General features: G+C 37.2%; 1 protein-coding gene across 1 annotated transcript in view; it reads right to left on the reverse strand.

Moving 5' to 3' along the window:
* LOC148425574 (leucine--tRNA ligase, mitochondrial-like) overlaps positions 1–18,591 on the reverse strand; it is a 33,208-nt gene extending 14,617 nt beyond the window's left edge. The window contains 12 exon segments of the mRNA XM_088411642.1: positions 681–964; positions 1,072–1,187; positions 1,561–1,665; positions 2,546–2,705; positions 3,067–3,174; positions 9,261–9,404; positions 9,713–9,802; positions 9,894–9,954; positions 10,017–10,108; positions 14,366–14,497; positions 15,203–15,440; positions 18,473–18,591. Of these exon segments, the coding sequence (XP_088267768.1) occupies positions 681–964; positions 1,072–1,187; positions 1,561–1,665; positions 2,546–2,705; positions 3,067–3,174; positions 9,261–9,404; positions 9,713–9,802; positions 9,894–9,954; positions 10,017–10,108; positions 14,366–14,497; positions 15,203–15,436 (1,526 nt within the window). The 5' untranslated portion in view covers positions 15,437–15,440; positions 18,473–18,591.
* Between the last annotated feature and the right edge of the window lie 6,939 nt (positions 18,592–25,530).

Below are 25,530 nucleotides of genomic sequence, written 5' to 3' on the forward strand. Positions count from 1 at the left end.
AAGTAAATGACTACTTAACTACTTTATTAGATTCATTTAGTGATACATTTGTGAAGTCAATTGTGGACACATTTAGCCAAACACTTGGGGGAAAAAAGTGACAGAAAAAAAAAAATCAATAAATGCTAGGAATTGAATGTCCTTAGATTATTAGAAAACATAAAAAAAAACATCTTTAGGACTGAATGAGTTAATAAACAAAGAATAAACCTTAAATGAAGCAATGAGGTGCAAACTTGATTTGACATACCTACAGTACGATTGCATGAAATACTACACTGGCTGCAAATGTCTGTGCGCATAATTATTTAAGCAAAATGTTTTTTTTACATATCTTTGAGAGCAATTAGCTGTCTTTGCATAAATAACTCGCATCTACTATCATTTAATGAGTTAGTTAATTGTGAGCAGTGCACCTTGCAGCTGGAGAACTTGACCTCCGTGTTGCTCAAAAACACATTACGTTAGCAAGCAATGATCTCAGCTAATGAGCTACAGCTGACTAGCAGAGGTGGCCGTTTACATTACTTATTGCATCTATTACAACCAACGCATCGCATTTGCATGCTCCAGTCTGTGGTCACACTGCACTGTTCAAAATAAAACTAGACTCTGTTTTCCCCCAAATTATCAGATTTAATAAATGCGTAATTATAATAATGGATCCAAAAAAATCTTACCGTGGACATTTGCAATTGACCCAATCATGGGCAGCCTCCAGAGGCGACCCCCCCTTTCCAGTGAGGGACGGCAGCTTTGGCAAGGTTACTGGTAAATCCTCCTCGGGGACAGTAACTGTGCCACAAGACCCACAATGCACAACAGGAATGGGTGTGCCCCAGTAACGCTGTCTTGATATCAACCAGTCCCTGAGTTTTGAGCTGGTCAGGTGGCCCCCCACTTTCAGCTCCCTGGCCTGCTGGGTAATGGACTCAAAAGCATGTTTCCTGGTGAGTCCTGAGAACTGTGATATACACATAAAGGAAGGAGGAGAAAGATTACGTTGATATTGTTTGTGTACGTGGCAGAGCGATAAAATGAAAATGGCATCATTACTGAGCTTGTCATCACCTTATCAGAATTAATGACAATTTCAGTCCCATCTTCATGGCTCTTGAGAACATTGATCCATGTTAAATTCAGCGTTTTGGCCACAGACAAATGCTCTTCACTACAGTCCGGTAAGGCTAGTAAACACAGGTGCAGCGGAACACATGAAAAATAAAGACACCACAAAGGCATGCTTGCACAAAGGCAAACAGTGAGTACAGTTCTCTTGAGAATGCCCGACAAGGCTCCCTGCGTTTAATGTTAAGTATTACTGTGACGCGACTAATTGTTAGCAATCCCTTGGAGTCCATCGCCACATGAGACAAACAACCCATAGCTCATGGACTCATATGCAACCCGCGATACTGGATACAACAAACATGCACTTTTATTATGTTGAGAAAAATCGCTTTTAATGGCAAACTATGGCTGAATTTATTGTTGTTTGCATTTACCTACATATTAAAAAAATAAAAATTTTAGTTGAATGTACAATCGTAGCAAACTTACCAACCACAGTGTCTAGATAGCCATCAAATGCCTCTTTCTGAGATATGACCAGAGGAACCTCGTGACCGGTGAACAGGTTGACAGCTGTGACTCCTGTCAAGGAGTCTGCAAATAAGAGGGCAAGAGTTGAAAACATAGCAACTTTGCTTTCCCTGACGGCTAATTAGCACTTTCAATCAAAAGAGTTTTTTGAGGGAATCCAATCATAAACCTACAAGTTTAATTTTTTTTTTCAGATATATAAAGTAAATGTCAAGAAATAAGAATTTGAAATAAGCACATTATGTGACCTTATTCCTCAGTTCGACAGTAATCGCAAGCACGCCAATGGCACTTTTTAACAGTTTGGCAAAGGAGAATTTTGTCGGTGTCTAAAAAATTGTACAGAAATCATAAATAAGGAATCGGAACTTATATACACTCATTTTTACTCACATTCAACTGTACTAAATTATTACAAAAATAAAAAATATATGTTTTTAGTTTTGGGGGGGTTGTGCATGGAGGGGTTGATAACTCAATCGTTCAATAGAATAAATAATTGGATAATCAATTTTAAAGAGATACTGACAACCTTAATTGTATGTCTTCATTTTGTTACGTTTCATATGAATGCGCTTTGTTATTAGTGATGCAACTTGCTAGCAGATGAGCCAAAAATAAAACAGATGAGGTTGCACAATCTTCTGGAGTTGCTGAATAAAATACACCTAGAGACACCATGACAAATTTAGTTTCACAATTTGGTAAATCAAGACTGTAAGACTGTATGACTGGAACAGGTAAATAGTAAAAGAAAAAAAAATCTCAGATTTCATCATTGAAGAAGGTTGAGAACCACTTTTCTACCGGATGCTAAGAGAACCCAGTTGCCAACTGCCAAGGGCCTTATGTATTCAGAGTTATAAATAACATCTACATTTACATAAGCCCACCCCAAAAAAAAACAACAAAATGGCTAAGTACTGTTTACACTTATGCGCACCTCTGCCTGGTTGCAAGGATTTCTCCAGCACAGAGCGGACCGAGCTGCTTCCATGCAGCAGTCTGTGGGAGGGCAGGATGGCCAGGTACGCAGCACCAAACACCGCCTCCGGGGAAGAGGTGTATGCCGACAGCCGCTCTCCTGTCTCTTCTCCACTCACCTGGGAAATGAGAGGACATCAACATGTAAACATCCATCCTTTTTTTTAATTAGCCGAATTTAACAAGGGGTCGGTGTGACGTTTGATTACAGTATAGTAATCTAATTGTTTAAACAAGAGCTACAAGACTTGTTAACATTTAGTATTAACACGTCATTTCAATACTTCCTGAGTCTTGATAAAAATACAAGAAAGCAGGGCATCACACAATCTTAAAAACAGCAAGCAGCAGGTTAGTTAGAAGGAGATGAAACAGCATGGCTGAAGAGGACAAGCACAGAGAAGTGCTTCGTGAAAAAAAGGTCAAGAGTTCCAAAGGAAGCAAGAATGATGAATGAATAAATAACAAGCAGAGACCCACCTTGAGTTTGAAATCAAAATAGCAGCCAGTGCACTCTCCAATCCAATTTGCCTGCATGGCTTTGACCCCGTACCACTCTGGAAGGTCTGACAAGCTGTCCAGAAGAGGCTGGGGTGGAAAGTAAAAAATAAAAAAACAACAAGAAAGAAGAAACAGACCGTGAGACACAGTTAGATGCAACATTACTGTTTTGCAAATGCTCACGAGAGATTTGTGTACCAAACAACCGTTAGCTTTCAAAAAGATCAACCTGTTTCACTCGACTTTTTCTGACCTGGCTGTAAAATACAAAGCAGAACAAGCAGTTTATTCTGCATGATGAAAAGAAAGGAACCTATGCATATCAACCAAGTCAGAGTCAAAATGTCACAGCTGGGCAAAGGCCTGTGTTGTTATACCCCTCTATTTTCCTTTCAGGCTGTCATAATCTATTAACCACAAGCACTCGAACTGTGCCACTCACCATTCATTTCCACAACGATATTAAAATGTGAAACCATACACAATGGCTGTGGTCATCATTTTCATGATAGCAGGACAAAAACTAAAACCGGAAATTATATCAGGGTCTGGGAAAAGAAGCAGGGGAAAAAACATGTGTGCTACAGAACTGTGATGGGCAAGGGCTGTCTCCATGGCAACAAATAAAAGCTTCAAGTAGTGCTGGTTATTGGGTCTTGAAAGTGTATTGCGATATATTGCGATACAGCAAAGATGTATTGCGATACATATCGCGATATATTGGACAATGTTTCTATGGCATATAAATTAAAATGACTGACAAAAAATGAAGGAAATAATTAGACAAATACTATTCATTGTTTTTCAGACGCCACACATCATTGACATCTCTGAGCACCCATTAAACATGTTTTCATTTTAAAAATGCTGTCCACTGTGTCCATTATGTCCCCAGAAGTTGGGAATACGCTTTTAGATGCCATTCATGTGGCAGGAATACACAGGTAGCACTTTGCCACAAGTTCCAGCACAGGATATTGGTGACAGTGGTCTTCAACCGTAAAATGAAACAGATCTGTGATGTCACTCGCGTTGGTGAAAAAAATATGACAAAAACCAAGAAGAAATCTATTGCGATTGATCAAATACGGTTAAAATTCAACATATGGTCGTTTCTGTACAGTTTTTCCCCTTTATAACACAAATATTACTTAGCATATAAAAGAATACAAAACAAAACAACAACAAAAAATCTTGAAATCTCAAAATTCCCCATTTGAATTAAACGCAACTTGAGATTCTACCGCTCGTTAATATGACTGCTCGGATATTATTGCACTTCTCGGGAACATATTCAACAGCTTACTTCAGACAACTTGAATGAAGGAATTGTTATCTTTGTATCATAAATATTATTGTTGTTTGTTCTGTGGCCGTAGACAGGGGACACGGGTGAAGTCTCTCTCCAGGACTGGAGTTGCCCTCCGGCATAGACGGCCCTCACACGCTGGCTCGAATTGAAGCCCGCAGCCGACAAAATGGGCAGGGTCCACATTAGCTGTCACTTTTATTGCATTTAGATACAACACAGCAATCTACCGGTGTGCAACAACTTTCTCTCCTTCGCACACACACACACACACACACACACACACACACACACACACACACACACACACACACACACACGCACACTCTCTCTCTCTCTCTCTCTCTGTCGCTCGACCAATGTCTCGCTTTCCAGTCACACCATACAAGCAACACTATTGTAAAATTTAATGTGGTGGTTTTGAAGCACTTGGAATGATTTATATGTAAAACATGATTCATAATTTGACACAAAAAAAAAATCATGATACAAAAGCCATTCTGGAGTGGACTGATATAAAAACTGAAATATTACAAAAATAAGGCGTTTCAAAACCGATACGAGATATATTGGAAAATGAATGTCGTAGTACAATATGTGTATTGCGTCACTTCGTATTGCAATATAACGCTAATATCACCCAACCCTAGCTTCAAGACAAGCACCATACAAAAAGAAAAGCAAAGCCTGTGTAAGTTTAAGTAAGGAAACAGTACAAAAGATGTGTCACCTGATTAAGGTTTTGATTCATCAATTTTTTTTAACAATTTGCACACATTCATTTATCTAATCGTGTCAGGTAGAATGAAATAAGGGTGATAGTAGTCCTAATACTACTATATAACTATATTATAGCCTATACAGTATGAAAGTATTCAGCCAGTACAGGGCGACATGGCCAAAAAAATAGAATGCAAACATTTTGTCCAGTCTTTTGTGTCTTTTGTTCATCTTGCAACTTTAAATTGAGTAATAATGTGAACAAATATTTATTTTAAGGTTTTATGTGTTAAAAAATAAATTTTGTGCAAACTGTTGACGGCAGTAATAAAAACTGATTTTAAATCAGTTTTGGAGCAAACCGTAACAATCATAGTTTGACCAAAAATTAACTTGTCGTTGCTTGTGTATTCCTTGTTTAAATGCCACAAATAAGTAGTCAGTGACTATTCCAACAAATCTTGTTAACCAGAGGTTCTCAAATGGCGCTATGTGTACCCCTAAGGGCACATGTAGGTAGTTCATCTGGTATGAGAGTTTTCTGCGAGATTTCTGCTGGTATCAGCAAACCCAATTTAACGCTAATGCAATGACAGGAACAGAATGTTTACTTTTTCTTTTCAAATTCATAGAAAACTAATTGGAACTTGAAACAAGTCATTGCTGGATTGATTTGGAATGATTCGTTTGCAAATTATTGTATGTCTTCATTTTGTTATGTTTTATACGGATGCACATTGTCATTAGTGACATTGAAAAGCCAGAAATAAAACAGATGTTACACAAACCATCCAGTTGAAGTTGCTGAATAATATAAATATAATAATATGATGACAAATGTTGTTTCAAACATTAATCAATTGCTCATGGATGGCGCATCTCTGTTTAAGGTCTGTTAAAAAAAAAAAAAAAAAACTTTTGACAGGGGTACATAATTTTTAAAAATGGTTTAGAATCACTATTGTAAACAGCCATCTAGCAATTCCACAACTTGTGCAAAACCTTGATTTCAATTTTTTACACATTTTGAAATAATTAAATATAAAAATGTCAAATTAATTGAATTAAGTTCATCGCCAGCCTTAATTTAAACCATAAATACATTAGACTGAGAAAATGTGAACATGTGACATGTTACTACAAACAGACTGGGGTTCACTGTTAGTGAAGTAAAAAACAAAAAAAACACCTCGATGGGCAACTTAGTAGCATATCCAAGCAATCAGAGAACGATACGGTCATATGATATTATACAATCAGAGAGATGCCCTTTCCTCGTCACTATGCAAAAGAGAGAAATAAAGGAAAGTAACAGTGTTTGTACTGTACATCATGACATTTCAGCATGTGAGTGGCCTAGGCCATGACATCAGAGCGATCTAATTCCTCATTCAGTAAGATCTTTGCTGGCTACGGCACCGCAGCAGGGCAGAATAATTGATTCAACATAATATTCTAGTTGAAAGAAAAAACAGTACAGTATTATGGAAGTGAAGAACATTTTTTCTTGCGTTTGTGTAAAACCTGCAAATGATGTGTATCTAACTGCAATATGTAGGAGCAGAAGATTAAAATTGTGATTTTTGATAAGACCATAGCATTGTTAACTGACCTTTATTGCGCTCAGGCACTTTTATATTTGAAAAAATTCACAGCACACCAAACAAAAATGTCACTGAAAATATGATGAACACTATATACTTTATATACAACACATGCCTACTGATGATCACACCTCGATTTTGTACTCAGTGTGATAACATCTCGATTTTGTACTCAGTGTGATATGTGATTAAAGCTGCTACCTGCAGGAAATATAAAATAATCACAAAAGCATACCTTCTGCTATTTATTGAAAATGCTTTTGTTTTGTTTTCCTTACAATGTTTGCCTAATTGCTAGTAAAAAAATAAATAAATAAATACGATTTGCTGTGCTTTGAATGAGAGGTGTGAATTATGACAAAAAAAACAAAAAACAAAAAAAAAACATGTATATTTAAGGATACAAAGGAATGGTATGGATTTATGTGTAATAAATAATGACAGCAGTGTTACTTGAGTACAACTGTGATAAATGGTTGGAGTACATGAAGGTAATCAATCAGCAAATATATATTTGGCTGATTGGTTTTGGCCAATGTTGAAGGGCCATAATAAGCCGATTAATTGGTCGGGCGGGCCCTAATGCCTGTCATTACAATATACGTTGCTGGCATACAGTAGAAACGCAATGGACAAAGAATGGACCATTTTCCTACAAATTAAGTAAAACACTAATAATAATGAAGTTGAATAATGAATAATAATGAGTGGTCATTCCCAAAATGAATTGCGGTCGACAGTGCATGACGAGCAAGATGTGTGTGATTATGAAACATTTTGAAATTTCACATTTTGCGTCAAAATAATCAATCTTGGTAATGATTGTTGTCATCTGAAATCATCTCGGAAAAAAACATTAGTTACAAGACACACTTCAGCATGAGGTAGAGCGCAGCATAAATATAATCTGAAATGAATGTCTTGCAGACATCATGAGCAGGCAAGTGGGGGGAAATGAGCACTGAGGAAATCACGGGCGCGTTTGGCATGCTCCATTTTGCCAAAGCCCTCCTGCCTCTCCATCTGTCTCTCTCACTTCTGTTTTTTTCACACCTTCTTCTTCCTTCCTTTCTTTCCACTTCTCCATTCGTCAGTGAAAATTACAAATGAGCGAACACATTGTCACAGTAGGCTGCCCCCACCTCCACTCATACCTCTGACATGGACCAGCATGAGCAACTTCAGTGTTGTCGCTAACAACCATTTAAGGTTTGAATAAGGAAATGATTGCTTTGATGGGACACGTTAACGGACAAATGGCTTTTACAAGGCCTTGGATGAATACATGTTCTTTACACTTAGATGAGAGAACTGTGTGTACGGACTGCACCGTCACATTGACTGGTCACCATACCACCTTCATCAAAAGTGTGAAACACACATTGCCTGTCACTCACGGCTTATTGCTGGCACTGGTGGGTGCCAAGTCATTTGTGCAGTTTTTTTGTTTTGTTTTTTTGGACAGTCTGGAGTGACAACTATATTCTCATGAACAAAACTGCATTGCAAAGATGTAAACATTGTAATTATCTCAAGACTGATTCCGACCATAATCACCATTTTTTCACTGTGAAAAAGGGTTAACTCGAACTTATTTAATGGATTCATACTTTTTTTACTATGCTGTAAAAAACACTGGACATGAGCTAAATTCCTAACAGCAAATGTATATTTTTTCAAGGAGGCCGATAACCCCTATTTTGAGCCAGTATTATAACAGTATAATGGAAAGTATTCACATAAGGGCATCAAAATACCAAATTTTTCAGACTATAAGGCGCGACTTTTTCCTCATGTTTTGAATCCTATGGCTGATAGTTCAGGGCGGCTTATCTGTGTATGTTTTTTGTTGTTGTCTTTTTTGCTAGCCACCAGCAAGCAAATTTGTGTAATAACTGTTTTTAGACTGTATGTCTGGTGAACAACTTAAAACACACAAAGTTGATTTATTTATTTATTTTTAAATTCATTTTTGACATTTGCTTTAAAAAAAAAAGTAAAACGTTCAGGGAGTCCTCTGAACAACAAACATCCCAGGGTCATTAGCATGTCTTAATAGGTTATATTAAAACTTAAACAATAACCTCCTATAGCTTACTACAGTAAATCGACTTCTCTCGCTGAACCTTTATATCTATTGATGATTTTTTTCCCCTTTGGTTAAGCTGTCCAAAATAACTGAAATGTGAAAATTTAGCTTAGCTTTATTTTTCAAGTAATTTCCAACAAAAACAAAATGTGTAGTCTCTAATGCTCCGACAGTGAGAATCTCTTAGAAAAGTATGTAAACTGAAGTAAAGTAAACTGAAAATTGACATTAATAGGTTGCTGAAGTCAACACAGTTTTACATTTATTTATTATTGTCCATCAGATATTTTTTTTAAACTGTTGCAAATGTTCATCAAAATGTCAAATGTGGGCACAGATAATCACCCGAGCAGGTAATAAGTCTATCCCTAATTTTAACAACCCTGATTGCTCATGGCCAATCACTGTGACTTTACCCGAAAGATCCACGCGCAGAATTCACTAACTGTACCTTGCCGTAGTGTGTGGTCTTGATGAACCACTGTGTAAGGAACTTCTGCTCCACCAGAGTGCCAGACCTCCAAGAGCGACCATTTTCATCCACCTGCTCATCAGCCAGTACTGTTTGATCAACGGGGTCCCAGTTCACCACTCCCTGAATAGTGCATGTGCACACGCACGTACACGCACACACACACACACGCACGTACACGCACGCACACACACACACACACGTTGTTCACGAAGAATGAAAGCAGTGATTAGGAAGGCGCTTCAGTTGAAAGAAACACAGCGCAGGCTTTATTTAAAGGTTGTCACACTTCATTACACATTATCAAAGGCTTTCTACAGAAGACCTATAAAATCATCTACTGTATGTCATTGTGAAAGCCTGACTAAAGCAATCATAATCCTTCCAAAAGAAACTTAGAGTACAGACTTTGATGGAAAGTCTCGTCCTACCTCTTTCTGATAAGCCAGCCCAGCTTTGAAGAGTTTAATAAAAAGATACTGTGTCCACTTGTAGTAGTCAGGAAGGCAAGTAGTCACCTCCTGTCAAGGAAAAATGGTGGTCAGGTCAGCAATGAGGGTAAGGGAAAAATAAGTGTTGACTGTTGTGCAGGTCGCGATCCTACATACAGACCCGATCCCAGTTAAAGCAAAGGCCAAGGCTGTCCAACTGCTCACGCATTGACTTGATGTTCCTGTGGAAAGGCAAGCGAGTCAGAGGGTTTAAGCTGTTGAAGCCCAAACAAGCCTTTGGTACCTTTTAGTCCAATCTTCTGGATCAAGATGCCTCTCAATAGCAGCATTCTCTGCTGGAAGGCCAAAAGCATCCCAGCCCATTGGATTCAATACCTGGAGATAAAGCAAAAACGCCAAATTGTATATTATTAGCACTGAGCAGAAAGTCTCCAACAGCATTACAGTAAAGCAAGCTGCCAAACGTACTGAGAAGGCCAGCCCACTTCAAAATAAACTTCACCATACTAAATAATGTATGGACACAAACACCTTGATCTACTTTTATTTTAGAGTTGGTCCAGAATTCGTGTCGCAACAACAATTGACTTTTTTTTCTGCACAAACCTTTGCACCAGGAGTGTGTCGCAAGTCACGACTCTCAATATAAACAATACAACATTGCTCTTACAGCATCATTCAATCGACAATTGAGGGCAAAAAAAAAAAAAAAAAGATAATTAGGCTGCTATTTTATTGTATTGCATTTTATTCCCAGCGTTAAGCACAGCGTCTAGCATAAATTACCCGGTAGCCAGCAGGGCTCGAGTGCTCTATATAGGCATTTAATTTATATCTTGTTATCTTAAGCACTTGTCCCTCCACACACCTTAAGGACAATTTGGAGTGCCCAATATAACTACCTTGAATGTTTTTGGAGAAAACTGAAGCACCTGCAGAAAGCCCGTACAGGCACGGGGAAAACATACAAACTCCACACAGGAGGATGGAAGCCAGAAGCAAAGATATGCCCATTGCACGATCATGGATGTGCTAACCAGTTTTCCAGTGTCATTTTGTGACAAAATTTTATGTGGGGAGATGTCTAAAACCTCACAGTTTATATTTAACCCAATAGAATGTTGATCAGCAAAAAATGATAAAAGTTGCTCATTCATAGTAGAAATACGTTATTTGATCCTCTGTGTTTATTTTATTTCCACCAAGCCCCCATTTTTTTCTCATTTTTTTCAGAATAACATAAAACTCCAAATTTGCAGCACAACATGCAAAATAGAAAATTCTATGATTATTTTCAAGCGATATTTTGGTTTTCCAGTACAAAAGGGGAATTGTAAAATATTGCCGGATAGGACAAGGACTGTTTGTAAACACTGCAAAAAAAATATGTCACTAACACAAGCTGCATGCATTTCGTTAAACCTTTTATGTTGCATTTGGACACTTGATTGTTCTTTTCCTTGTAAGATGTTTAATAAAAAGAAAACTTTGTAAAAACTGGAAATTTTCTGTTCAGCATTATTTTATACTACAAATTTTGCAAGCATCTTGTCTCATTCTCGTGGACGAATAATAGTCGTGAGATTCCTCATATTGTGGGATTTGTGTCTTGTCCCATCCTTATTATTATGGCCAATATTTTTGTATATACCCGTTACACAGTATTAGGCCCTTTCACACATGTATTGTAGTTAATTATTTTCCTTTTCGTACAAAAAACATTGTCAATTGGGCATTATTTGCTCACTTTACAGAACAGCAAACAAAGTTTTATTTGGAATTTCCATAAAAAATAAAAATTCTGTTTACAAGAGAGAACAACATTACTACAGTAAGTACAGAGCAGTTCAAAGCATAAAACAGTGCCAATTCCAAAAAAAAAAAAAAAAAAAAAAAAAAAGAACTCACAGAAATCACTCGGCTGGATGGATGGATGTGTGAAGAGCTTTGGTGCTTATGCCAGTAAGCACCCAAGCTTTCATGCATGTTTGATTTTGTTAAGTCACATAGTAGTAGATCTCGGCGGATTCCATATTATAATAAGCAGTCCCTTGATGATCTCCACTCCATCACCAAGTGCAATGTGCAGTGAGGTGCAACCATGCAACCCGGAATAGAAGCTTGGGATATGAGAGCTTAAAATATCCAGCCATTCATTGAATTCATGCACATTGATGCACATTTCATGCTAACATTTGGATCATTTTTGCATGTGGTACTACTGTCCCACAACTAGACCCCAATTTATTTCTCCTTTAGCACCCCTGGGGTCGTTTTCTGCTCACTGAGAGCCGCATGAGATGAAAGCACAGCAGTGGAAGGCAGGAGTAAAGAGAAGCAGAACGTCATGGAGTCGAGGACCGGAGAGGATCACTGCGCAGACTTTTAACAGGTCTGATGTTTCACAAGAGTTGGTATCCTTGGTAACTGCATTGGCCTCTTTTTTTAAAGCCAAGTACTAGATGGCATTAGGCTAAGAGAGCTAAGTACTATGGCCCAGTGTGGCTGCTCAGGGGAAGGCATGCCTATTGATTCAGACGTGAGCAAAAGACAGCCAGTGCAAATCAGCGCAAAAAAATTGCTCCTCATTACTTTTGCGCTGCTACTGTTGTTTATTCAGTGTTGAACACTGTTAACATGAAAGCGTTGTCTGCTCCAATGGAGAGGGTGCCCGAATTAGATCAAGGGTCGAAGAGATTCGTAGTGCAAAAGAATCTTTTCACTATTAATGCCTTGAGTGGCACTTATTCCTATGTGTGCTAAATTCAAGAAAACTTGTCCCACTTTTCACAGGTGCATTGCTAATCCACCATCATGGAGACACAGCATGAGTGACAAGAAGCCCGGGAAAGATGGACTGGGAGAAAAGTTGAAGTTGATTTAAAGGTAAAATCTGTTGACTGGAACATGAAGCAAGATGATGCTAGTCTGAAAATAAATAAATAAATAAATCACTCTAACTTATGTTGCACAATGTTTTTTTATTTTTACGTTTTTAACTATGCATTAGGTTGTGTGTAAAAAAGTGGCTTCAAGTCAATTCTTTCTGTAAGTTCTTGCAATTCTCATGAAAGCATTGACTGTAATTAGTACAATTTATTTCATATTGATTAACCATGAAGACCCAGGGAAAGATTGTTTAGTTAATTCACTTAAAATCCATTAAATGAACAGTTACGGTCAAAGATGTGGCTTTATTTTTTGATTTGCTAAAATTTGAAATAATCTTGTATATAAAATAATTGGTTAAAGGGTAATCAACTCAAACATATTTTTTTACTGTAGCCCCACTAATTTACGCACCTTATTCTAATTACCGGTAATTGTATTTGTGAATATGAAATATGAAGCAAAGGCCACCGGTTTTTAATTTTTCACCGAAGGCAGCCATTTTGTCTTGTTGTCAACTGAAGATGACATCAGAGTTGCTCGGAGCTCAATCACAGCTCAGCTTCCAAATGTCACATGGCCAAACTCACTTATGTTGCGCAAAAACAGGTGAGCTGTGAAACTGGTTGTTTCCTGAGCACCAAGCAATTGTGATGTCATTTGCAGTCGCCATTAAGTGGCAAAATGGCCGCCCTGTGAGAGCAATGAAAACGAGTAAAGTGTGCTGCTTAATTCATATTTCATAAACACAATATTAATCAGAATGTTTTTTGTCTATTTGTGAGGCCACATAGAATTTCTTGTCTCAAAAATAATTTTGGGATTGATTTTCTCTTTGAAGGGGTTCTAAACTTTAGCTCTTTTCAGCAGTAAAATGTTTTTTGTCTATTTTTGTCTGATTCATGTAATAATTATTCTTCAGATTAATTAATAACATTCAAAAAAAATTATAAATGTGTATATATATATATATATATATATATATATATGTATATATAGTCGATGCACAGCATGCACAGGAACAGCTGCCCACAAGTTGGAAATGTCAACAGTGCATGATTAATTAACTGAGGGTAGACAGTGTGAATGTAGAATTGTGTGCAGGGGGTAGTTTGCCATTCATGAGAAACTGCTTTCTTATATTGAGTCTGTCCAGAGTTTTATTTTATTTTTTTAAAGAGATGACAAGACGTAATCCAAAATCCACCAGGGAAAGACGTCCAAGGGGCTTTTGCACCATGAGAGTCACACAAGAGGATGTGGGGGTTGTGTGGCGGACTGAACGGAAGTTATCATCAAGGTGTCTGGGGTTGCAGTGACTTTCATCAATGCCTCCACTTTAGTGGATGCAAACAGGAGTACGGTCATCGACTGCTGTGCTGAATTGAAGTCAATAACTCAGCAGGGTGCACGAGATCACCAAGAGTATGGATTTTACTTTTACCTTCACTACAGCATAATAGGCCTTATTGCGAAGATCAACCAAGCTGACATATGAGCACAGGTTTTAGTCAGAAACATAAAGCTCTTTAGAAAACAAAAAAACGTCAATAACACAATTACAAATAAAGACAAAAAAATTTTTAAATTTTTAAATTTTTAAATTAAAAAAGACAAATAAATTTGAGCAAACATAGAAAATGTCAAATAGGAGAAACAAAATATTATTTCTTTTACCCGCTAAAAGCACCGTTTTCATTGTTTACATGATGAAAATGGAAACAACAAGAACAGCTCACAAACCTGATAACCTCTCATTCTTTGAAAATGGCCAATGACGTCGCTGATGGTGTAAACTCGTACATGGCCCATGTGCAGTCGCCCAGAAGGGTATGGGAACATGGAGAGAACATAGAACTTTTCCCGGTTCTGATCCTGGAATGAAAAAGGCAGTCAGGCACGAATATTGTAGGAAGATGAGAATATATTAAATAATATTATATTAAAATAAATTTTGTCTTGTAAATCTTATACAGTCTAATACAATATGAGTGTGGCTTTTGAAAGCATTTCCTTTCAAAGGGGGCTGCATTAACATGTGGAGGTGGGGAAAAAAAAACAACCATAACTCATCACATGCACAAAAAGAGCAATGACTTGGGTATTTCTGTTTGAAGCTCCAACGCGCTCTGATTGTCGTGTCAGAACAGAGTCGGAGCCGTAGCGGCATTGAATGGATGGTTTACTCTCACAACACCGTTACCGTAGCAACCGAGCAAATGCCAGATACATCAAGCTATACGTGATTACAGGAAACCTGAGCCATGAATTTTTCAATAAATTAATTATGAGCAGAGCTGTCACGAGCGCACTTCATCACTTTCCCTACCACTATCAGATATTAGGATATATAATCAGCCAGCGACTACGAGTAATGGCGGGGCATCATTTGGGTGGATGACTAATTATTGCTTCATCTAGTCATTTAAGGAAAATCATTTAGAACCTTAAAATGTACAATATACGGGAGATTATGAGGGCCCCCCCCCCCGGTCTTGTATAACAGTGGCAACTACAAATTGACCTTTTTTTTTTTTTAACTATACAGTTAAGAACATATTTTACAATGTATGCATATACCTTCTTCAGTGAGTCCTTGCGCCACTGCGCCATGATCCGTGGGTGCCACCATTGTTCCACTCTGCATCGAGTCTCCGTCTGATAGTTCTTCTCCCACACTCCGTTCTCACTGAACAGTGTGCGGATGGTTGGAGATAGCTGGCGGTGGACAAGGCTAAGGAAAGCAGTCCCGGTTTGACCAGACTGGACATCATTTCGAGGAAACAAAAGTACCCATCTCCTTAAAATCTTCATGATTCTGTTAAAGAATATAAACACAGATGGTGTGAATTGGTAGAATTGATGGTGGGTGAGAACTGCTGACTTGGACTTAAGACATTAACAGAAACTTTGTGTTTTGGCTTGCACCACCACCACTGTACTCCAAAAGTTTGAAGTTGTTTTAATTCCCTATTAAATAATATAATACTCAAATGAAACCTGACTTGGAAACAAATCCTTGTCATTTGTTTTCAGGAGGCGATCATTATCAAAGTCCACATTTAATATTTAGTCTAACATGATCAATTCAATGGGAAGCTTTCCACTTGTATGCACATGAAGCACTTTTGCGCATCATCAAGAACAGAATGCCTGACAGTGTGGCAGTCTGGGTAATTTCACAGTCCATATATTTTCAGCTTCATCCTCTCTGAATCTGAGATATTTTAGCTGCATTTAGGTAATGTAAACATAGAGACAGTTAATTTTCTGTGATCTAATAATTTATTGACATTTTAAAAACATTTCGTCCCTCATGATACGAACTGATTATTAATGTGTTGAATCAAAATGAAACATTTACAATCATTTGCTTTTATTTTGGAAAAAATAATGTTCAACATATTCAGCTATTTTCTGATATGTTATTGACCAAACCGGTAACCAAATCATTAAAAAAATTAAGCATTTTCTTCACTGTCTGTTTGAAACAAGTCCCAATTTGAACAAAGAAATGAAAATCAAAATGTGTTTTTTAACATCTAATTCATCGATTAATTTAAAATAACCTACAAAATAATCAACTATGAAAATGTGACCCTCTGGCAAAAGGGTCCGCATAGTTTAGTATAGGATAGTTTTGTATAGAGAACAAATATAAACCAGGTGGAGCAATATATCGATTTTGAGATTCCTCCAAAAATACCCTCTTTAAGGTCTCAATTTTTATTCACCAGCAGAAAAAAGGTTCAAACAGTAATCAGTATATGAAAATAAGGGATTAGTAGACGATGCACGTTGTTGCTAGTGTTTTTATCCAACTAGCTCTAGCATATCCCAGTTAAGATGTATCCAAATAAGATAGAGATCCTCGCCTCAAATGTCATTTCACAAATGCCTTGCATGCAATGTCATGTGAATAATGTCATTTTGATCACTTCTCAATGTACCCATTTCATGAACATTTTTAGTGAGGACATTGGCAAGTATGTCAGTGACAAATTAACTGTATAGGGCAGCTCCCCAAAGAGATAGTCTTTTCAATTATTTGGAAGTAGTTTTGTTTCACAAAGGGAGGGGCAACCAGTTTAGGGTGTACCCCGCCTACAGCCTGAAGACAACTGGAAAAGGCTCTAACACACCCGTGTCCCAAGGCTCCAACACACCTGGTTAAGATGATTGATTTATTGATGGATGGATGGATGGATGGATGGATGGATGGCAAAAATGTTTCAATAATTGTCGTTTTCTTCTTAGTTTTAAATTAAAAGGGTGGTGGTCATGGTGGTATTTAAAAAAATATGAAAAGGAAAACGCTGTCATGTCAAAGCCAAAACGTAAGCAAAGATTCATTGTTAGGACAGATACTATGTGTGACCTAAGAATTTTACTAGGATTAACTTTAATTATAATGGTACAGAAATGATGTTGTTAAATTTGTGACCGTGGCTGGAGAGGATTTTTGTAAGACAATGTCATGTGCTGCACTGCTACAAATTTCGAAATTATTGAGAGGTGTAATTTGGTAGCTTGGTTTAAAGGTTAGTACTGTATGTGGTACGAGATGAAGGCTGGTTCACTTGCAAAAACATTTTTATTGTAACTTGAGGACTCATTTCCATGTTCGCTATTGTGTGTAAACCAGAATATTAACACAACACTGATGCAGTGGGATATCTAACATCAGATATTTTCCACAAGCAGACATGAGGCTGAGATGAAAATGAGAATAATGTCCATCATTGCTAATGCATAGAAGTCATGCAGGATTCTGTGAAAAGCTCCATTAGGAATACATGATTAGAGAAAGAGTGCTGATATGAAGTAGATGAAAGCATTTTGGGAAAGTAACTCTCATCATTATTACAAGTTGCAAAAAAGTCAGATTAAGAAGCAGTTTGCAGAATATAAATAGAAATTTGATTAATGCCTAAAAGATTAACAAACTAATCTTTCAGACAATTTTGCATGTCCTTGCTATCCGGCTTGTGGGAATGTGTCCTTCAAGAATCACTGCAGCATGTCAGCAGGCAAGGCTGGTTGAGAGACTAAGAAATACAGTGGAATGTGTTTCTATGGTCACCACTAGAAAAAAACATCCCCTGAAAGAAAGTGACTCCAAACCCAAATGAAATATTTAATTTTGTTGATGTTATGCCCACGTTGCATATTCCTGTTGGTTTATTCAAATTATAAAGTAATAAAATTAGAATGTATATTACGACAAGTTTGTAGGTAAGGTAACTGCCACTGGTTTCTACATGCTGTACACGTCAAGTACAACAATGACCCTTGTAAAACGAAGATATGTATCGATGTATCGAACATATGTATCGATGGGGGGGGGGGGGGGGGGGGGGGTCCGTGACGAAGTCTAGCTTTAAACGTGTAGAATTGCTTCTAAATATCAAAAACTTGGAAGTATACACAGTGTTATTAACTTCAACGAAAGCAGTAGAGTGAACGGCACGCAGAAAGCGCTGTGCAACGTATACAGATATATTGTTTTGAGCTCAGTATCCTAAGACCTACCTGTCTTGCAATATGAAAACCGCAATACAAAAATGTGTATACATCACCAATTAGCTAAGGTGTCTGATTTGACTTTGAAATAGCTCGTGTGTCCTGACACGTGCGAAAACAACCACAATAATGTACATACTAATAATTAACACCTCTCTTTCATATCAACTGTTCAGCCATTAATCGACGAATTATTGTTAGTGTTATTAATTTATTTAGTTGTTTGTTTGTTTGTTTATTTTAGAGTAAATACTGCATTTTTAAATACCCGCGTCGTTCTTGCCGCTTTCAAAAGCTTCTAACCAATTGAATGAAAGAGTTATTTACCTTTTTTTATATCCGTGTCGTTTGTTGTATCATTATTAAATCATCCATTGTGCAAATATGATTTAAATGAAGCTGTCGATGACCCGTGATTACAACACACGACTGTACATGGGCGCCGCCATCTTGATTTGATAAAACTTTATTGAGACTGACAATGATGACGCATTTGGGACGCGTAATGAATACAAACAAAGTATCTTTATGTACTGTTATTTTTATTATTTTACTTTTATTCATCCTACCTCAGCAATATTAGGCTTGCAGACCAATACTAGTTAGTGAACGTGTATATTATCTGGCAAAACGCCACATAAAAAGGACTAAAGTGTTGTTGGCTGAGAGATCACCTCCACTCGCACTGCCTCTCATCACAGAGAGGAGCCAGAGGAACAAGGGAATATTTGATCTAAAATGCAGAAAGACGTAAGGAAGATGTCTCAGATAACACGAAGGAAAGCGGAGGAAGATTATCGTGGGGCATCATTGTAGCCCTGAAGTCATATTCATCAGAGGCAAGTGGGTCAGGCAGAATTTGGTGTGGATGAAGTGTAGAAGTGACTAATAATAGACGTACAGATCACCAAACCTGAGGTGCTCTCTGCTCATTTTACCATTATCTGAGTATCGGGGAACTGAATCTGCTGTTAAATAACATTTATGCTAAGCATTGGGGGAAATGATGAGTATCTTGAAAAGAAATACTGGACAAATTATTAATGGGTGAAGAGTCAATAAAAATTAAGTATCAAAAAACGAAAATAGTTAGAAGGATAATACAGCCTAAACACCATCCTTCCTGGAACCATTGAGGGATGTTTTTGTTTTTGTTACCAACCAAATTTCACAAGCTGTCTCGCTTAAGTTCCATCAAACAAAGAAGGAACACTTTGCAAGAATGATGTAATTTTTTTTTTTTTTTTTATCATTACAAGGACATTAAATGGCACCCTCGCTGACTTGATTTTTACGCATAATAAATTTACGTAATGCATTAGCCTATGTCCCCTCACACATTTAAGTATCCAAGCAACGATACCATGGCAACAACACTTACATAATGGAATCAGGTCCAGGACCTGTAAATTTGTGAGCATATTTTGGTTGGCTACAAAATATGAAAAAGAAAACTGTACTACTGCGGACAGCTTTTATAGAGTATCATTTGACTGTCAAATGTATGAATGTAAGATTAGATAAGACTATTGACTACATAATAACTTTTTTTTACTTGTACAATAACCCTTGGTCAAAACGACTGCTCTCATCTGTTTTTAATCCCTACAAAAGAATTAAGACGGGGCATGAGGAAAAATGATGAAAAACAAAATGCTGGGACAGGTGGCAGCCTCATGCTGTCTGTACTGGCAAATTTGATGCCGCAAATCTTTACAGCAACAACTCACGAAAAACAAAAACAAGGCATGGAATGACTTCAGAGAAAAGTCTGATCCTATTTCAATGGTCCATCTTTGCCTCAGTGTTCCACTTATTTTCATTTTCCTCTAATGAGCAAATGCCCAAAATAACTGTATATAATTCCACAAAGTCTTTCTAGCCGATTCAGTATTTTTTTTTTAAGCTTGTGTTCAAAGTGTGCATTTGTGAATTGCTATGTTGCCTTTGGGTCTCAGCAGATTGTTGGTTGTTTTTCAAACAAACCTCTTTTGAAAGGAACCAATCATCCTACTCTACCCACATCCGCCCCCCTGTTCCCTCCATGACAAAAATCGGTAATCACCCCGGCGGTTCTCTCTGCCTGGTTCTGGGGACAATTACGCTTCACGAGCAGAAAACCACAAGACAAATGACCACACAGAGCTACTGGAGCAGCAGTGCATTATGTGTAAAACTGATATCTGAATGCATTTGGGTGGGGGCTTGTTTTTACCTGTCCAAGGTGACCTTGAACAACTGCGCTCTTCCCACTGAAAGGTGGGTTGTAGGGTTGTCACACCACAGAGAAGCAATCTCAAACCATCTCAGCTCACCAAGGGCAGCGAGGAATTTCCTCACGGGTCTCTGCATTCCTCCGACTGTTGTTTTCAAAGGCTGATAAGTGTAATGCTGTTTCCTGAGTGTATTTCACATTGACAGCCTCATGTGTCCTTCACTTATCTGTTCACATGGAGGAGAGAAGTAGGGCTGGATACGTGATATGTGGGAGGCTCACATGTGTGGTTGGATGAAGATCCTAAAGCATCAGCACTATCAATCACTCTGATCTCACTTGTCTTTTGCTACAACAGACACTTGAAGTCTAGTTGTTTGTTCTCAACGACAACAGCGACAATTCCACAGCAAGCACAGCTGGTTGATTAAAATAGATTAATACGTGGATTTCCAAATAGCATTTCGTGAGGACCTGGAGGAAAAAGAAACGGTGCTTAGATATAATCAGGCACACTAACAGCATTCTATTTCATTTCAATCAACCTGTAACCTACAACCCTCGAGTCATACCCACCCAACAATGAAAAGACCTTACGTTAAAAAGACATCTTTAACCATGAATGCCTCAAATTCTTGTTCTAGTAGCCAATTTCTTATCAATTTCTTATCTTCTTTCTGGCCCGATTCCCCAACAAATGGCGGGACCCTTGTTGACCTGAAGGGTCTTGACTCGATATTACTGCTTGCTCTGACCAGGAATTAAACCCCAGTCTCCTGTAGTCAATGGTTTTAATCACTAGACTATATACCTATAAGCCGCAGCTGCAGGGCGTAAAATCCTGGTAGGCAAGGTACATTTGAAAACATCAAAAGATTACTTTTTTAAATTCAAGATTATTCTTATCAATTTTGGTAATAATACATTGCTTTCCTGCAGTTTTTTTAATAGAAATGAAAAACACTGGCTCTTCTTAAATAAGTTAAATATTCAGCAAATCTTGAGTTAAATTTTTACCTCATTGGATTAGCTTTGCACAACTTAATTTTCATTTATTTGTAGGCAAAATTTGGACTGCATTAAATGGACTAAATTTTTGGCACATGTGATAGACTAAATACCGTTGACCCCAGTTTTAAAGAACGATTTTTGGATATAAAATGGACCGCATTGGATAGGTCAAAACAGTAGCCGATCTTCAATGACTATTTTTTTTTTTTTTTACTAGATTTGGACCGTGTCGGACAAGCTAAAAGGAGCCCAATGATGAACGAGTATTTTTGGACCACATTTAGGCCATGTTGGATGGGATAAAATACATTCCAGTTTTCAAAAACTATTTTTGGGCTAAATTTTGGACTTCATAGGAGAAGCTGAAACAAGACCTACTTTTCAACAACAATTTTTTGACTAAATTTGCACCTCATAGTTGCTGTCAGTGTCTCATTCACATTTTCAGGGGGCATCATCTGGTTTGCAGTGACCCATCACTAGATAACACACGAGGTCATTTGTAGTATGTTACAGTCTGACAGAAAATCATTCTATGAGTACCCAAGGATTTTCTTCACAAATAGCATCTTCGAAGTCTAATCAAATTATTAAATTAGGACCCAAGTGTAACAAAGCACTGGGTACTCTGGAACAGGCTCTTCTTTCCTCCTCACTGATATGCATAGCCAACAGAAGCCTGAATCTTGTTGTCAAAAAAGTAATTAAATTTTTGTACTATATTTTATTTTTTTAACCAGATCAAACACAAAGGTACAACTATATGTGATGTTCTTCACTGCAACAAGGACATCTATTGACTCAGCAAATATCAAGGATGCACTGTACCTGTACACCTATATACATACATACATATATATATATATATATATATATATATATATATATATATATATATATATATATATATATATATATATATATATATATATATATATATATATATAGAGAGAGAGAGAGAGAGAGAGAGAGATATATATATATATATATATATATATATATATATATATATATATATATATATATATATATATATATATACATAAACATGCAGTTTTTATGGAATGTGGAATGTGGAAGGAAGCCAATGTACCTGTGGCTCGCAGACAGGACTCCCAACCCAATCACCTAACAAATGTTGTCTTTGACTTAGAACATTTATTCAGCAATTTACGTTTTTTACCTACTTTTTCCTGCTATTAACTTTGTAAGCCACTGCCGTCTTGAATCAGAGCCTAAACGGTGACAGTGAAATATTAAGACTGTCTTTCTTCGCTGAACATACTGTATTGTTCCTCATCAGTGGACTCCACTGTTCTCTCACCTCGGGGGAGAGCACCATTTGGTTGCCGTGGTGATGAGTCCTGGCAGTGATTGGTGATATGACAGGCCCACAGGAGACAAATTGGGGTTCCACCAGACTCTGATGTGAGAGAGGAGCTGAACTTTGCGGTTATGAGGATGCACAGACCTAATTCTTGGCTTCTAATTAAGTCAGAGTCTGCGTTTCAGACTAATGGTGTCTGATCCAGCACAGAGCGGCTGCTGGCCAGCCACATGCCACAAATGCTTCCTCAGCTCAGCTTCCTGTAGAAAGAGCCACACTTTGAGTCGATGAATCTTTTATGCATTCTCCTTTGGCACAAGAGACTTTATCTTAATCCCATTTGTATTTTTGTCACCAAACCAATTTACATTTTTATAGCATAATTAATGAACAAGAAAACCATTTACATTTTTTAGTCTGTTCACAATGGCATATCTGAGATGGAGGGACTCGTGGTTAGAAAGAGTGAAATGCCTGAATGAGTGCAGAACCGGAACTAAACAAGTGCACAATTGTCTACAAGCGAAAAGGTTTGCTGTCATAATGAAAACAGAAGAATAGGACAAGTGCTTTCAGGTGCAAATTGGGGCCAAGTGTTTTATCACTTCGCTGACCATCACATCAAATCCACAAAGCCGGGGCCTCAACATCAATTGATGCTATTTAAACAGCACAAAGGCAAAAACTTGGTTCAAATGATGTTTGTTGGCTTCATCAACTGTGAGAAAAATAATCAATCTCTTTGTTATTCCTGTTCAACGATTAAGTTCTGCCAATAGCTCATTGTCTTTTCTGATATATTTTACATAATTATTAATAGAATGCTGCCATTATTATTCATCACTGGCTTCCCTTTCCACGGAGGATGAGGGTGACATGAAAGGACAATTAGCTTATTGTTTAACGTGTTGTCCCTGTTTTGAGAAGCGCAGCATCCCAAAACAAGCGCTGAAATATTCCTGGTTGTCTTAAAACCAAAACATTATTTCATTGCTTCTAGGATTCATTTGTAATACGTATTATGTCATTTAACCACATTGGATATCTTATACAACACACAGGCAATAGAGTGTACAACTAGCTTTGGAATAATTGATAGAATAACTGCAAAACTGTCGGTACATTATGAGATCCACGATGAGAGCTTTGCAAAAAAAAAAAAAAAAAAAAAAAAAACCTCCTTTACAAAGGTAACAATGCTCCATGTTCCTGGAATAACGCCATAAGTGAGGGATTTATTGTGTGTTTAGATTGCAGTGATGTAAAAGCATTCTGTTATAGTGAAAGCAATTACTGACGTTTTGCCCTTCTCATGCAACTAAATGAACAGCCATTGTATAGACAGGTGGATCTTAATCTTGTTGGAGGCATCGAACCCCATCAGTTTAATATGTGCGTTCACAAAACCGTTTTTACTGAAACAAAAAATGTTTTTCAAACTCAAAACATAGATGGATGGGTTTTTTTTGTTTGTTTTTGTTTTTTAGTGGTGCACAAAATGAATCTTGTATGAACATCACCCTGGTCAAAGAACACAGCCAATGCTGTGGTCACAATTCACAACAAAAGACTTTGCTGCAAATCAGTGTGACGTCTGCTGTTGCCTTTGAAAGACCATGCATGGCTTCACCTTGGAAAGTGCTACTCTCATGTCATTTTCACAGGAAAGCCAGTTTTGTTTTGTTTTTGTTTTTTTTGTTTTTTTATAAATAAATAAACAAATTAATAGAATAAAAGATTCCATGGGCAGACCAATGTTTTTTGTTTTGCTTTACATAGTTTGTATGGATTCAATAAATAATAAAATGAATTAAATAATAGATTGAAATATTAAGAAAGTAATCACAGAACATATGTTCTTAAACATATACATACCAATAATTTTTGTCAGTGTGTCAAAAGGACCCTATTCGAACTGAAGTCATAGGAAAATATGACAAGTTTTCAAAGGCAACAAAAAATGGGAAAGGCCGGAGCTTGCCTTCGATAGTACAGTACAGTACATATACGTGTACTTTAAAAAGCTTAAAATTAGAAGGCATATACTAAGATTTTAAGATTGCAGATGAGCAATTTGTCTCATAGAGTAAAAGTTCAAAAAAGTACAAACGCTGGATTGGATTTAAAGTGATACTAAACTTAATTACCCATTTTCAGAAGCAAAAAGTTAATATTTTGTCTACACTTAAGAGGTAAATTATTTTTTTTCATGTACAATGAATATCTTTAAAACACATTTTGACACTTGCTCAGGCAACAACCAAGCACAGTTCAGCCTGCAACTATCACATGATGGCCAAACCCAGAAAACAGGTGAAAAAATATGGAGGGAACTTTCCTTGAAAATAGTAAGTCACATTTTCCATCCATCCATTTTCTTGAGCTACTTATCCTCACAAGGGTTGCAGGCTCGCTGGTGCCTATAAGTTTGTTATCACATTAACTATAGACAGAAAATTAACTTTATTTCTTTCTTAACTGAGCAAAATCAAATTTATTATTTATTTAAGTACAAAAATAGAAAGCACATTTTAAATTGTACAAAAGTAAATTCCCACTGCTGCTTGTACTAAGAAAAAAAAATCACTTTGCACATTGTTGTTGAAGAAAAAAAGAGAATAAAAATTAACGGTCAACTAATGTTGCTTTGACAATAAAGCTATCAAATAAACTGTTATCAATTGTTACATTTGTGAACAGAGTATAAAAAATTAGCTAATGATAGCAAAAAGGCCTCCTGGTACACCGTTGGTTTTTAGAATAAACATTGCAGGAAAATCATTGGTTGTAGGCACAAGACAGCGAGCGTATTTGCCACTATCAGTCCATGTA

This window comes from Hippichthys cyanospilos, chromosome 3 (genome assembly GCF_059441005.1).
Source record: "Hippichthys cyanospilos isolate Australia breed blue-spotted pipefish chromosome 3, RoL_Hcya_1.0, whole genome shotgun sequence".
NCBI classification, from domain to species: Eukaryota; Metazoa; Chordata; class Actinopteri; order Syngnathiformes; family Syngnathidae; genus Hippichthys; species Hippichthys cyanospilos.